The sequence below is a fragment of the Parasteatoda tepidariorum genome, chromosome 7, assembly GCF_982258835.1.
Source record: "Parasteatoda tepidariorum strain Cologne lab strain chromosome 7, Ptep-v5.0, whole genome shotgun sequence".
NCBI lineage: Eukaryota > Metazoa > Arthropoda > Arachnida > Araneae > Theridiidae > Parasteatoda > Parasteatoda tepidariorum.
This window is the reverse complement of record NC_141761.1, coordinates 94,716,903-94,731,531: the sequence shown is the minus strand read 5'-3', so window position 1 is coordinate 94,731,531 and position 14,629 is coordinate 94,716,903. Positions and strand designations below refer to the sequence as shown.

General features: G+C 29.5%; 1 protein-coding gene across 1 annotated transcript in view; it reads right to left on the bottom strand.

Moving 5' to 3' along the window:
* LOC107441545 (agrin) overlaps positions 1 to 14,629 on the bottom strand; it is a 165,739-nt gene that overhangs the window by 52,733 nt on the left and 98,377 nt on the right. The window contains exons 10-12 of the mRNA XM_071183122.2: positions 11,976 to 12,068; positions 6,856 to 7,017; positions 532 to 675 (exon numbers count right to left, since the gene is read on the bottom strand). Of these exons, the coding sequence (XP_071039223.2) occupies positions 532 to 675; positions 6,856 to 7,017; positions 11,976 to 12,068 (399 nt within the window). The remainder of the gene's footprint in view (positions 1 to 531; positions 676 to 6,855; positions 7,018 to 11,975; positions 12,069 to 14,629) is intronic.

Below are 14,629 nucleotides of genomic sequence, written 5' to 3'. Positions count from 1 at the left end.
TTTGGTATGTGACATTTTTAGCGGCAATCATTGGTCGATTTTCTAGCGTTGCCATTCGGGAGTTGTAATGAGGCTCTTTTTTGTCGCCGTGTACGAGAAATATATATATAGATAATGCTTTTAATAATGCAATGCTTCTAAATAAAGTAATGCTTTTAATAATGCAATAGTTCTAAATAATGTAGTGTTTTTTAACTATGTAATATTTCTAATTCAGATAATGTTTTAGAAACATGCAACGTTTCTCAACAATGTTACGTTTTACAAATAATATAATGATTCCAAATAACGTGAAGTTTCTAAATATTTGAAGATTTTTTAAGTAATGTAATGCTTTTAAATAATGTAATGTTTCGTATAAATGCAATTCTTAAATATGCGAAGATTTTTAATAATGCACTATATTTAAATTATTATAATGTTTCCAAATGAGAAAAAAGATAAATAAATTACGTAATAATTGAAACAATGCACTGTTTCGAACTAATGTCATATTTTCGCATGAAAAAAAATTATTAATCATAAACTTACCGTCCGTGCATCCATCGCTGCCCAAAGCAGTACCCGCAGGACATATATCACATTTCATACCCATAATTCCTTGCTTACAGACGCATCTTCCGGTCATTTGTTCACAGTCATCTCTAACAGATCCATGTTGATTGCAGTTACAAGCTGCAAAAGAGTATTCTTTGAAAACAGCAAAATCATGAAAATCAGCAAAATCCTAGTGATTAAATTCTAATTTTCTGTTTAATTACTTGCAATTATAGATTTCCCAAAAGTAGTGGAACCAGTTATATAATAATGGTACTACTTAACTCGCTTGTTGAAAATGAAGAAAAGGCTATAACACAAATGATTCTACGTTTGTACGGGATGCATACTTCTGCTCAAAGTTAATTTGATATTTGCTTAATACATTCCACTTAAAATTACAGCGTAATGGTTATGACTTTATTCGGAAATGACTTTATAATGCATGCTTTCATTTTTACTAATTGAGATTATTTAATGATGCTCATTTCAAAACGTTGATGTGTATACTTTTTACAAAGTTGCGGGATTACATTTGTTAGTTTTAGAAATTTAAGCAAATGTACTTTAGCCTTTCTTTCACGCCTTACAAGGTGAGTATTAAGTGAAATTAAACTAAAATAATCTCAATGAAATAAATTGATAGTGTTTATTTTCGTTAGATTTCCTCCACTAGCAGTGTCGACGTAAAAGGCTTAAAAACAATAAATATTTTGTGAAATTAAAGTAAAGGGAATCATATTGTTTTTAATTTCCGTTATACAATACTTAATAAAATTAGATTTTTCTTCAGTTATGGTTTGAAAAAGATGGTATTTAAACAGCTCAACTCCATTTGCGTTTGACGTTATGTTGCAATTACTGCTCTTGTACAATTAAACTCTAAATGCAACTTAACTCTTGTAATCTGGAAACCATATATTCGATCTTGTGTATATGTAATCTAAGTTTGTAAAGCCTTATATCTGCATAAAAATTATTATAAAGTTATCAGTAGAAAGTATTATGAAAGTATTATAAGATTCATTAGTGAAAAATGCATAAAGTTTGCGGATATTAAATGTGTTGTTGTTGTCGGGGTATAGAATAAAGGTAAGTGGGTATTAGTTCAGGCATCAAACTCATCGTCTTTTAAGGACCAAACTAATGTGATTTTCTTGTGGCAAGTCTTATCTTGTCGAACACTGAAAAAAAAATTCTGATCAAATTACGGTATTAAGTACCGGCACTTTGGGTGCGTCATCCATAAAATCCATTTCACCGTAAGATCTATTTTACAGTTAAATCTATTTTAGCGTTAAATACTATATAATTTTTACAGTAGTATTTCAGTAATTTCAGTAGAGTGATTCAGTGATTATTACTGTAAAAATTGAGGTACATCAGAACTTTTGATCGATAATATGTTCCGGTAAAAAGGAATTTTACAGCAAGAAGTACCGGTACATTTTACTGTAATTTGATCCATAATTTTTTACAGTGCAGAAAATTGTTTTTTCAGAAAGGTCTCTGAAAAAAGACCTTCCAGGTTCTTCAGCATGGCTGGGAGGGGGGAGAATTTTAGCTTCACCCTTCTATATATCAACAGTCAGTTGTTAATCAAGTTATCTCCATAATAAGATATCTTAGTAGAGTTGATTGTACCTCTCCCTGAAGAAACTAGTTTTCTCTACGTCATTTGATTGAAATCATTGTTTAACCCCTTAACATATTTCAGAAAAATCGACCAAAAATAGAAAATTTTTTTGACTGTTTAATTTTGCTCTTCATATTATTATAAAAGTTAGAAACTGGCTTTTTATTACAAAAATAAAATTTTAAATGCAATAACTACTGTATTTATAATTTTTACATACACGTAAAAAAGTAATGGATTACACTCATATCTTATTCATTTAGAGCAAATTAAACAAAATTTTGAAGCTAAATGTAATATAACTAGTATAATATAATATAAAAACACAACAATATGATTTTTTTAATGGCGGGCACTTGGGATGCATTGTCCCATTGGCCAGGAATGCCACTCTCTTCTCGTTACCCAGTGGCTCGTTACCAGAAGCCACGGCGGTGGAGCAGCGTCGCCCACGTCACGCAACCACAAACCCGTTTATATGGCGGGTCACATTCACGCAATCACACACAGGAGAAAGAACATAGAACACAGAGAGAAAGAAACATCCATGCCCTGAGCTGGATTTGAACCCGCAACCATCGGCTCCGCATTCAGGCACGTTAACCACTCGGCCACCTGGTCGGCACAATATGATTTTCAATACATAAATTTTACAAATCTTTTACAGAATGTTATATCCCTAAACACGGTCCTGCACACAAGCCCATATCGCACTCTTCGCATCACCCACATTTTCCTTCCCTCGACAGAAGTCATAATCTGTGAAAAGCTAGGAACACTGATGCCATCTATTAGGAAAATAGTGAATTAAGTATCCTAAAGTAGAAACGAAACAGCTCGTACTTCACAAAATATAAACGTTAAATTTTCTCCTGTCCAAAGTCACTTCGGGCATCACAAATACTGCACACAATATTTGCTCGAACTGGATTCGTGCGACACTGACAAAGGGGTTAAAATCTTCCCTACGCAACTCAGGTATTATTCGTAACTTTAAATGCGATTTTTGTTTCCCTCGAATCTCGACAAAAACGTTTGTATACCGATAACATGCGGAAAAAAAAGTATTTGTTACAAAAACATTTACAAGCATGAGAACTTATCTATAAAACTTTTTGTTTTAATATTAAAAGTTATTGCTCATTAAAGTCGGGAAAATAATGTTTAAAAAATAGTCATTTGCAAATGCATAAAAAATTCCTTTAAAAAAAACTGCAATTGATGTTTTGAAAAGCATTGTTTAGAAAATAATATAATTGTACGCAACCAAATCTCTGTCAATGTATTTAATTATATATAAGGAAATTAACCAAAACAAAATTCTTAATCGATGGCTTTTAAATATACTTAACAGGAGAATATTATCTCTCAATTATCATCTTGACTTAAGTTTAAAATAAGCACTAATTAATTCCTTTTTGACTGACTAGGCAGTGATAAAAATATAATTAATTTTATTATTCCGCATTTCAATTACATTGAAATAGAAAAAAATGTATTTCGCTTATCTCATTCTTTTTTTTACTAGTTTTCTTTATTAATAAATTAATTTCTTTATTGTTTAAAAGCCTGACACATTTTGGAAAATGTAATTATATTTTTCGGAAATCAAAAGAAAATTTTTAGAAAAAAAAAATTGGTGTTTTATTTAAACACTTTTAAGTTTCAATTTATTATTATATTTTACATTAATGAATAAATTAAACATCAAGCGGTTTTGCAAAAATTGTTTGAGAATATGAAATTGTTTTAGGAAAAGAAAATTTGCAGTAACTGCTTTATTATTTACGAGGTAGGTTTTTTGCTATTTATAGAAACTGAAAAGATATATTATTTATTCAAGGTGCGTTGTAACTCGAATAACGAGAATTCGTTTTAATCCCTACAAAAGGGAAATCGACGAATGCATTTTTCCTTTTTCTCTAACCGACGTCTAGTTCAAACAGATATGAAATGAATTAGTCGTGATGAAGATCATCTCTTGGAATCAGATTATCCGATTTGCAAAGATAATGGAAATTAATTTGAAATTAATTAGAAATGTAATGTTTAAGTAAATGTTTAGTGCAATTTTAAACGGCTGCAGCTATAATTATTAAAAGTGTTGTCCAGTTATATTGAAATGGTAGTAGGCGCCACACTGTTAAGATTCTAATTTCCAAAATTATGGTAAAATAAGTGGCAGCTGTCTGTCCAACCGATTAACCGTAAGTTTACGGTAAAGAAGATTTTTTCTTTATGGTTTTGAAACCATTTACAAAAATTATGGTAATAAAACTGTGAATACAAAACTGTACGGTTTTTAAACCATTTACAACTAGTATTTTTCAAAGACGTAATAAAAAAAATAATTATTTAACTAAACATAGAAGCTCGGCTTTTCGTAAGGCGATGGGCATTGGACTGTCCCGGATATTGGATATTCTTCATGTGTTGAAGGGAATGGAGGAAATATTGCGGTGTCAACACTAGGACTCGAACTCCAGATCTCTCGATCATGAGATTGACAGATAAGCCAACTCGGCTCGTACGCAGTTGTAAAGAACTAAGTAGCTTCATCAGGTGGTTCTAATTGGTGCGATAAAATTCTGACTGTTTAACCGTATTGGATGAAAGCAGTTCATAAACAGTTTTTCTCAAACTAAACAGTTTGATTACCACTTCAGTTATAGTTATTTGACTGTTTTGAGTAAATATGGTAAAATAACCATTCAATAAATTGTTATTTAACCATTTTTTCCGAGAAATTTTTAACAGTGTACAATTTCAGATCACCTACGATCTACTTCACCTACGACCTTACTACGACCTACGACCCTACTACGACCTACGATCACCTACGACCTACGATCTACTTCAGATCACATGTTCGAATTCTGTGGAATAACGGTTTGTATCTCGAAAGCAGAACGTTACAATGTAGGGGAGAAAAAAGTGAATTATATCGTTGGAGAGCATTTGACACATTCTGGTAATTTGTTCTAAGAAAAGACTTGAGTTTTCTTACAGTGTGACGTGACAAAATGGTTTCCGTACGAAATAAAACAACAATGCATCCATCACAAGATAACTTTATTTTTAATGTAGCTTAAGGAAAACTTGGTTGGTTGGTTCGAATGCCACTTGCCACACGGGCAAGCTTACTTGGTGAAACCGAGCAAATTTAAGGCAGAGTGTGCGATTCTTGTTCTTCAGTGGCGCCATCTATGGCCAAGAATTCGACTTCGCCACATCATACGTCACACCTGTTGGAAAACCTCAAATAAAGGTAAACAGTAATTAGTTATTTTCCGAACAGATAGTTGTGCGTTTGAAGCGCTCTTACCAATCATGTCCACGAGGTGTTAATTCGTAGTAAATCAGTGATGTTTTACAACTTTGTAATTCCCTTTTCCCCTCATATATTGCACATTTCTAAAGTAAAAAGACTAACAACACAGTTTTCAAAGAAATGATGTTTTGAATGGTTCATAGCCACTTTATTTCACCCGGATACCACTTTTGTAAATACAGTCTCACCCCTTCATCGCTTGGAACTTTAAACGACAGTTACGGGCACAGAGCTGTAATGGAAGTAGAGCAAGTATACTGTTATTATTTAATTGTAGCCCACTACTATTGTTTCATTTCTTAAAAAAAAAGTTTAGACAGAAAAAACGTTAACACTGTATATTTGTAATAAAATTAACTTTAGTTCCGAGTTTTTGAAAATCATAGCAAAAACATTTTAAACTACCCCCCGTAATTATTTGTGCATTTGCATGATCCTGCTAAAAAATATTTTCATACTCATTTTTAAAGTTCTAAAGGTTAGTATCTTAAACACATTGTTAAATTGTTACTTTTGTTAGATCTTATTATTGAAAATGATATAAGGAGAAACTTTTAAACTTAATTATCACTTTAAAAACATTCATTGGCGCTTATAACTCGCCTTTTTTTAAATTTTGTCCATTTTCCATAATTTGTTTTACTCATCATGGTCGTATTACTGGATATCCGGGTGGGTAGGGCACTGAGCCTATGTTCAAGAGGTCCTGGGTTCGATTCCCGCCGGCCGAAGACTCCCCGTGTAGTAAACGGTGACTAATGCACATTAAATCAGTCGAGTCTCAAAGTCCTCCATGTTCCCATAACAAATCATACCTTTGGGGGTATTGATTCAGGAGTTTCCTGGTCTTCTGGATTGGGTTCAAAATTACACGGCTACGGAGTTGAACATTAGTATTCGTAAACCCAAAATTGGGTCGGTTGTTCAAAGACTGTTATAAAATAAAAAATACAAAATATTTCTGTAAAGGTTTGAAGTTTTCATTAAGATTTAAAAAAGAAAAAATATTTAATACATCTTCTCACGATGAATATTTCGTCGTAATTTTTAAAGTGATTTGAGGTCTTGTCCCCAAATAAACATTTTTGTACCCATGTCAAAGTGAATAAATACATTAAACAGTATGTTTCTAAAACATATTGAACATATGATTAATGTCTCCGGAAACCTAATTACTATGATTAGTTTTATTGTAGACTCTACACTATTGAGTCAGTTTATCACAAATATGGTGAGAAAAGTGAATAAAGCATATTCTTTCCATTGTTTAGTAATATTGCTTTATGTTTAGTCGAATTATTTCATTGTTTAGTAATATTTTTTGATTGTTTAGTAATATTGAATTACTTACAAGAACATCCACTATTTCCTTCAGTGGCCATATGAAGTCCCCAGTACCCTGGTTCGCATCTGTCACACCGTATTCCACCAACACCTGGCTTGCAAGAGCACTGTTTGCTTTCAGGATCACATATTAATCCGTAGGAACCTAGTTTATTACAGTTGCATTCACCTGAAATTTTTAATAAATTTGACATTTACAAATAATTTTAAAAGCAAAATTATCAAATGTAAAATGTAAGTTGTGAGTTTGATGTATTTACAGTGTTGGGATTTCATGCACATGGTAATTCATTAAAAAATTTTATAAGTTAAAAGGCTTGAATGTAATTTATAAGTATAATTTAACATTTGATTAGTGAAAAATTATAAGCATGAAAAATATTCTATGCGCAACAAAAATTACATTAATTTTGTAAATGTGGTTAAAATTTAAACCTTTAAAACTTTAATCTTTTTAGAAAAATTTGCTTTTCATCTCATTCGATTTAGCGGGAGATAATGCTTGCCTTGGGAGAAATGTGAAAATCATTAATAGTTGTAAGTCAATTGTACTTTTTTGTACATTATGTATGCTAAAAGTCTTGTAACTTTCAATACTGTTAGTTGTATCAGTTTTATTTCTTATTTATTATTGTTTCGCCTTTGATTAAGCATTTAATTTAGCTTAACAAAATACTTACGAAAAAATACCTCAGTTGATTAGTTAGAAATATCAGATACATAAATAGGCATGCTTAAAATTTTTTGCTTTGTATACATAAGGGCCTTGTCTTAACTTATAAACTATCAATTATTTCAATTTATTTAATATCGTTTAATTCGACGTAAAAAAATAAATCGGAAACATTCGTTCACTTGTTGCATAAGAAATTCAGAGAAGTGAATAACTATAAACACTGTAAAAAATTCCGGATCTAATTACGGTATAAAGTATCTGCACTTTGGTTGCATTCTCTTTAAAATCCATTTTTAACATACAATTCATTTTTACTGTAAAATATTACATCATTATTTTTAACGCAAATTATTATTTAATTAGTGTGATTCTGTGATTTTACGGTAATTATTACAGTAAAAATTGCGGTATATCTGATTTTCTGTTACGTAACATGTTTCGGTAAAATGGATATTACGGTAAAAAGTACTGGTACTCTGGGAGCCGGTACTTTTGACAGAAATTCAATTTCGGAATTTTTTACAGTGTACTATGTATGCGTACGACACATTAAAAACGTTTATACGTTCTTAACTAAACTCTGTCGACATAACATTGATATAATTTGACTCAGATCTTATCTTGACATTTATCTTATTTGAAAAAATAAATACGATACAATACTGAAACTGTATGGATTAAATTTGAACATTTTTTAACCCTTTCCCTTGACTGAATTTAAGATGGAACTTAATTTTATACGGAAAAGGGGGGAGGGGTAAATTTTTCAGACATTTATATTTAAGGTTAACTAAAAACTTTTAAGACCCTTTCAGCTTTTCTCTAGTTATTTTCGTATGGGATAACTAGATCTTATTCATTCTTAGTATTCCTTATTTCATTGATAAAGGAACTGGCCTAGGTTGAAAATTTGAAAAAAGCTTCGATTATTTAAGAATAAAAATCCTTGTTTTGAGAAAATGCCGTAAAGTTTACGAACGATTTTTTAAAACTAAAGGCTCTTAATACTAAAGGTTGTATCCTTCTCATTTATATCAGCTTCATCTAAAACATTTTAAACAATTTTATTAAGCATGTTTACTCTAAAATTTATAGAGAACAAATAAAAGAAAATAATGTACATAAATTTTAAAAAAAATCCACCGTAATGTTGAAATTATTAAAAATTTAAATTGATTTATTTATTCTTTAATATTTTATATTGTCATGCATGAAAATTTTTCCTTTTTCTGCTGCTTAAATAACATAAACGAAAAATATATTGAATATTTAGTGATTGATTTTGCTAAAATTAAACTACCAGAAAAAGGCACAACGATTTTTAAGTATAGAAGTAATATTGTGTGTGTGTGTGTTTCCTCAAAAGAAAATTTTAATTTCGAATAAAAATGGACTCTCAAGCATTTTTCTGCTTTATCGTAAAAAAATTATTTCCTCAGACAATTTTAAATATGAGAACAATTTATTATTAATTTTTGAAATTAAGTTACTGTTTTAATAAAGAGGTACTAGACACATACTTCTAACATCATTTACCCCTTTTATTTTACAAGACTAATTAAATGTTTATCTTCTTTTTGAACTCATCTGCTTTTACATAATAGCCTAATTAAAAGTAATTGTTTGAAACAACTTATTTTAAAGAAAATTTTTAATCGTTTAGGTAAAAAATGTTGATAAGAGGATAATAATTGGCTTTGAACTTATTTATTTGTTATTTTCCTTTATATTTGTTTGAAAAATAAAAGAAATATTTCTTTCTCCTTTGTTCAAGAGGGTGGCATGTTTGTAAAATAAATTATATTAAATTGTGGATTATAAGCTTCCGTGCCGGAAAAAAGAAAAATTGTTTTTGAAGAGTTTTTTCTTCTTTTTATTTAGTTTCAAACCAAAAATATACTTCATTTGACAAAGAGTCAAGACATTTTTTCTTTGCAAACGAAATGATGTTAATGGATAGATTTGTATTAAGTTGAATTTTATTCCCTAATTTAACAAATTTTGCAAACGATTATTATATAAATAAAGCTAATTTTAAACCTTGTTTCTTTCGTAAGGAAAATATTGCATAGGGGGTTTTGATATAATTTTTTAAATTTCATAATTTTCTTTTAATTATAGTTTTACAGTTCCATTCTATTTTTATATGAATACAAATGCGTTTCATTTCATTGAACTGTTAGAAATTTCTCGGAAAAAATATTAAATAACTATTTATTTAACTGTTATTTTACCATATTTAAACAAAACAGTCGACTAACCATAAATAAGGGGTTACAAACTGTTAACTGTGAAAAAAAAAACGTATATTGACTGCTTTCTTTTATTACGGTCAAACAACCCGAATTTTATCGCAACAACTGGGCTCAACGTAATGAAGCTATTTAGTTCCTTGCAACTAGATGCACATTAAAGCCGAGAGGGCTAATCTGACAATCTTATGACCGACAGAACTGGGGGTTCAAGTTCTAGCTTTGACACCACAATATTTCTTCCATTCCCTTCAACTCATGAAGAGTTCCCAGTGTTTTGCACTTCCACATTTTCAACCCTAGACTATAGACTATAATACTCTCCTTCATGCATAGATGGCAGCACCATAAAGCTGTCAAACACAAAAAGTCTAATATTTTTCATCTCTTACGATAGGTACAACAACCAGATAAGTTTTATTAAACCACATTCCACGGTTCATTTGATTAAAAAAAAAAAAAACTCAATCCCAACCTAACACCAATGACCTTTACCTAACGAAAAGTGCAGCTCCAATGTCCATTTAAATGTCTTTTCTATGGTTTTAAAACCATGCTAGTTGTAAATGGTTAAGAAACAGTATAGTTTTGTATTCATGTTTTTTTAACTATTCTGGTTGAAAAATGTTCTCCACCGGTAAAAAATGTTCTTCCCCGTACATTTTACGGCTAATTGGATGGACAGACGGCTGCCGGTTACTTTGCCGTAATTTTGGAACGAAAATTCTAACAGTGTAATATAAGTTTTAAATTTTTACAATTAAGGTTTTATAATTCCATTCTATTTTTATATTAAAATAAAACTGGTTCATTCAATTGTTTTTGTTCACATTTTATTCTATATTTCTATATATAATATTTCTAACTGCGTTTTTCATAAATAAAAGTTTCATCTCTTTATTGTAATGATTTTTCCCTCTTAAATAAATAAACGAAAGCAATTTTAAGTTACAAAACGAACTATGAAAAAAAGACGCATGCCTTATCATTTGCTTATGCCTTTAATCAGCGTTTAAATAAAAAAAAATTTGAGAAAATTTAATAAACAAAGGAGCCAATATTGTAATGAAAAGGTTGTTAAATAAATAACAGGTTTAACTTGTTGGTTAAAAAAAACTCACTTTTCAATGGTAAAAGGAAATTTATACAATTTATTGAAGATGTGTTTTTAAAAATGAATATTGGTTGAGAGAAAATATAATCGTAGTCAAAAATCAATTGAGTCATTATTTTTGAAACTGAAATAAGTCCATTTGGAGCTTAAATGTCGTTTATTTATTTATTTTTTTGCGATTTTACTACATTGTCATTGTTGCGCGTTGCTGCTTTATTAACTGCCAGCATAACTATTACTAGATTATTATGCTATAGACATAAAAATATTTTCTTCAATGAAACAGTAATTTTACTTGTGCTCGGAAAGGCATGTAGGCATAAACAGAAATTTTAAATATTACTCATACTTTAACGAAATATAGACGTTGCTGAAAAATTAAATTGAGCAACTATGAGTACAATTAAAAAACTTTTTCATATTATAAGCGACTTTTCTCATTTTCTCAAAACAGTTATAAACGGAACTGTTTCTGTATTTCTTAATTTTTAAATTTAGTATCTATGCTTTGTAGTTAATACAGCTTAAACAAGAGGAAGACAAACAGTTATTTAAGCATAATATAGCATATTATAAAACGTTTATCACGAATAAAAACTTTTATTCGTGATAAACGCTTCAATGGAACATAAGTAAAAACTAGCTAATACTTCTTTTTGTTAGCTAAGCGGTTAGCAATAAGAGAAACAATAACACTGCTTCGCAAAAAAGACGAATTCGATTAAAATGAGTAAAAAGAAGTTAACTTAATCTCAAAATTAGAAAATTTAGCAATAGCAATGAATTTTACTAAGAGAGACATTTTTCTTTTTAGTTTCGTTTTGAAACATTATTAAGAAACTAGGACTCTGATTTAACAATGTTACATTAAAATTTTACTTTTTCATTATTTTTCTGCTTCGTATAAAATTAATTTTAGCTTAAAATTTCAAAAACTAAGAAAAAAAGTGAAAATTTAATTTTATATAGAAATTTTCTTTGGTGTATACATTGTTAGACATATTTCAGTACAACCAGTTTATGATGAATCTGTCATCTAAGTTAAAAGAAGCAAAAATAAATCAAAATCAACTTAAAAGACTTACTTGGACATCCTGCATTGTTTGAGCCAGGTGCGGCTGTTTTACCGTCTGGACAACAGCCATGAGGTGTATCAATACACGTTTTAATTGTAACAACTGGAAAAAAACAGATAATTTCATTTCACATATATTTTAATTTATAATAATTCAATGGTACAAAAATGTAAAAAAAAATTTTTACCCCCAATTCCAAGTTAGTGCTAGACTTTTTTTTTGTTAGACATTATTTGTTTAATTTACTTTGTCTACATTTTATTACATAAATATGGCATACACTATAAAAAAGGCTAAAGTAACTAAACAGAGAAGCAAAAAAAGTTGGCCAACTTATGATTTGCACTTTATGCACTTTATGCACTTGAGCAATGAAATGCCTTGTTTGTACGTGTTTACAATCAACATACGTAATCGTATGTTTGTAGCACTTTTTCGTTCGTATAATATTATTTTAAGTGGGGGAAAAAAACTCTGTTTTACATTGTCTTTTCTCCATGGACTTAGTGAGGCTAAAAAAAGGGAAAGTAAATTTTTGATATCACTAACAGCAGCTACAATGGAATATTGTTGATTCAAACTAAACTAAAAATTTCGAAATAAACAGATATGAGCTTCTTTAATAGGTTTTAAAGTTAAAACAATGCTAAAAATCGTATTGATTACAAAACAATGAAACAATGTTATAATGGAACAATGTCTTCTTGAAACAATGTTAAAAAGACGTCCTACTCGCCAGTCTTGAATATTTTGTCACAAAAAGCAAGCTGGTAAAGGAAAACTTCGTTTTTTCCTTACAACATTGTTCAACATTGAAAAGAAAAAGTGTAAATCAATTTCTTTTCAGGAAATGTAGCTTTTAAAATTTATTCTGAAAATTCTAAAATAGTTCAAATTAAGCAAAACAAATATCCAGGAACAATACCTTTAACAAAATCCTTTTACAGGGCCCTTTTTGATTGATTTAAATTGGAATTAGGCTTTTTAATTGTTTTCATGACCTTAAAATTTCTAAATTAAATGCTGCTTATACATTATGAATGGAAGTATTTAATCCAGCTTACAGTATTTTTTGATACGTTAGCTTAATTTGACAAAATCGTTTTATTAAATTGTTTGAATTGCCTTAAAATTTTCAAATTAAATTCTGTTTATGCATTATGAAATGAAGTAAATAATCCTGCTTACAGTATTTTTTGATACTTAAGCTTAATTTGATAAAGTGATTTTATTTAATAGTTTGAACGATCTCAAAATTTCAAAATTTTATGCTGTTTATGCATTACGAAATGAAGTAATTAATCCTGCTTAAATTATCTTTTGATACGCAAGCTTGATTTGATAAAATGATTTTATTTAATAGTTTGAATGACCTTAAAACGTTCCAATTAAATGCCGTGTCTGCATTATTTAAGTAATAAATGCTAAGAGTATTTTTTTTATTCGTAAGCTAGATTGGACAAGGTGACTTTTTAAATTTAAAAATGAATTATTTTTCCTACGAAATGAATAAAAAAGTTTTTATTTGCATACTTTTATTTCTATGAAATTTAATTATTGTGAACGTAGCGTAAATCTACAATATTTTTAGCTCACATTTAAATGAATGTTTATAAACTAAATTCCATGTACATAAAATTAAGCTTGCTTTTAAGTACAGGCTAAATCACTTTACTACAAACATTTATACGATTTCTCTTTCTAAATTTTAATGTAAAGTTTACGAGCAGATTATTATGCCATAAATTCAGCAGACGCTCCAAGAATAAATGGAACGGCGTTGTTTAGAAATTCGAGGCAAGTTTAGTTCATTCAAACAATTTAGGATTTTAATATACTCGGCTTCCCCTGTAGCCTTTCAAATTCAATAGCTAATTTTAGCTTAAACGCTTGAATCATTGCAGAATTACGTAAAGCCATATTTTTGGCTGCTTTATAAATTGTAAGAATTGAAAAAATCCAATTATAAATAAACTATATTCAAATTAAGTTACTTATTTTTTAAATCAATTTTGACTTCATTGCATTAAAAGAAAGTAATTTCTATGTTGAAAAGTTCGTTAAACCATATTTGATTGTACGGTGCCTTTGTTAACCTTGCTTGATATCAAATTTGTGTGATATTATGCATTCTCGGAAAATTAGATTCAAGATTTAACTATAACTGAAACCACGTTTTTTTTAAACTTTAAAAAGATAAGTTGCACAACTTGCTTCAACTGCGCCCATGTCTCACATAGATGAAGATTAAACTACGTGATATTATAGTTCATCTATCTAAGATGGCAGCTGTTTCGCGCAATATTACGGTTCAACGTATACTAATATTTATAACAGTGTAGACACAACTTTTAACTACTGTTTTTGTAGAGTGTCCAGTGATGAGCATTGCATCTGCTCTCAAATTTAAACTTGTTTTTTATTGTGCCTATGGTGTTGAATATATGACCCATACAAAGACTGGGTAATTCTCAATATTTAACACCGTAGAGTTAAAAATTTATTTTTAAGAAATTATTTTTAGGGAAATTAAACGACGATTGCATTCTACGGAAAGGAAAACTATAAAATCCTCCCGCTGTTAGCTCAATTGCAAAGTTACTTAAACCCCAGATTTGTCAGCAATTATGGAATATTTTGCGCCAGTGCTTTGGTTGCTACAG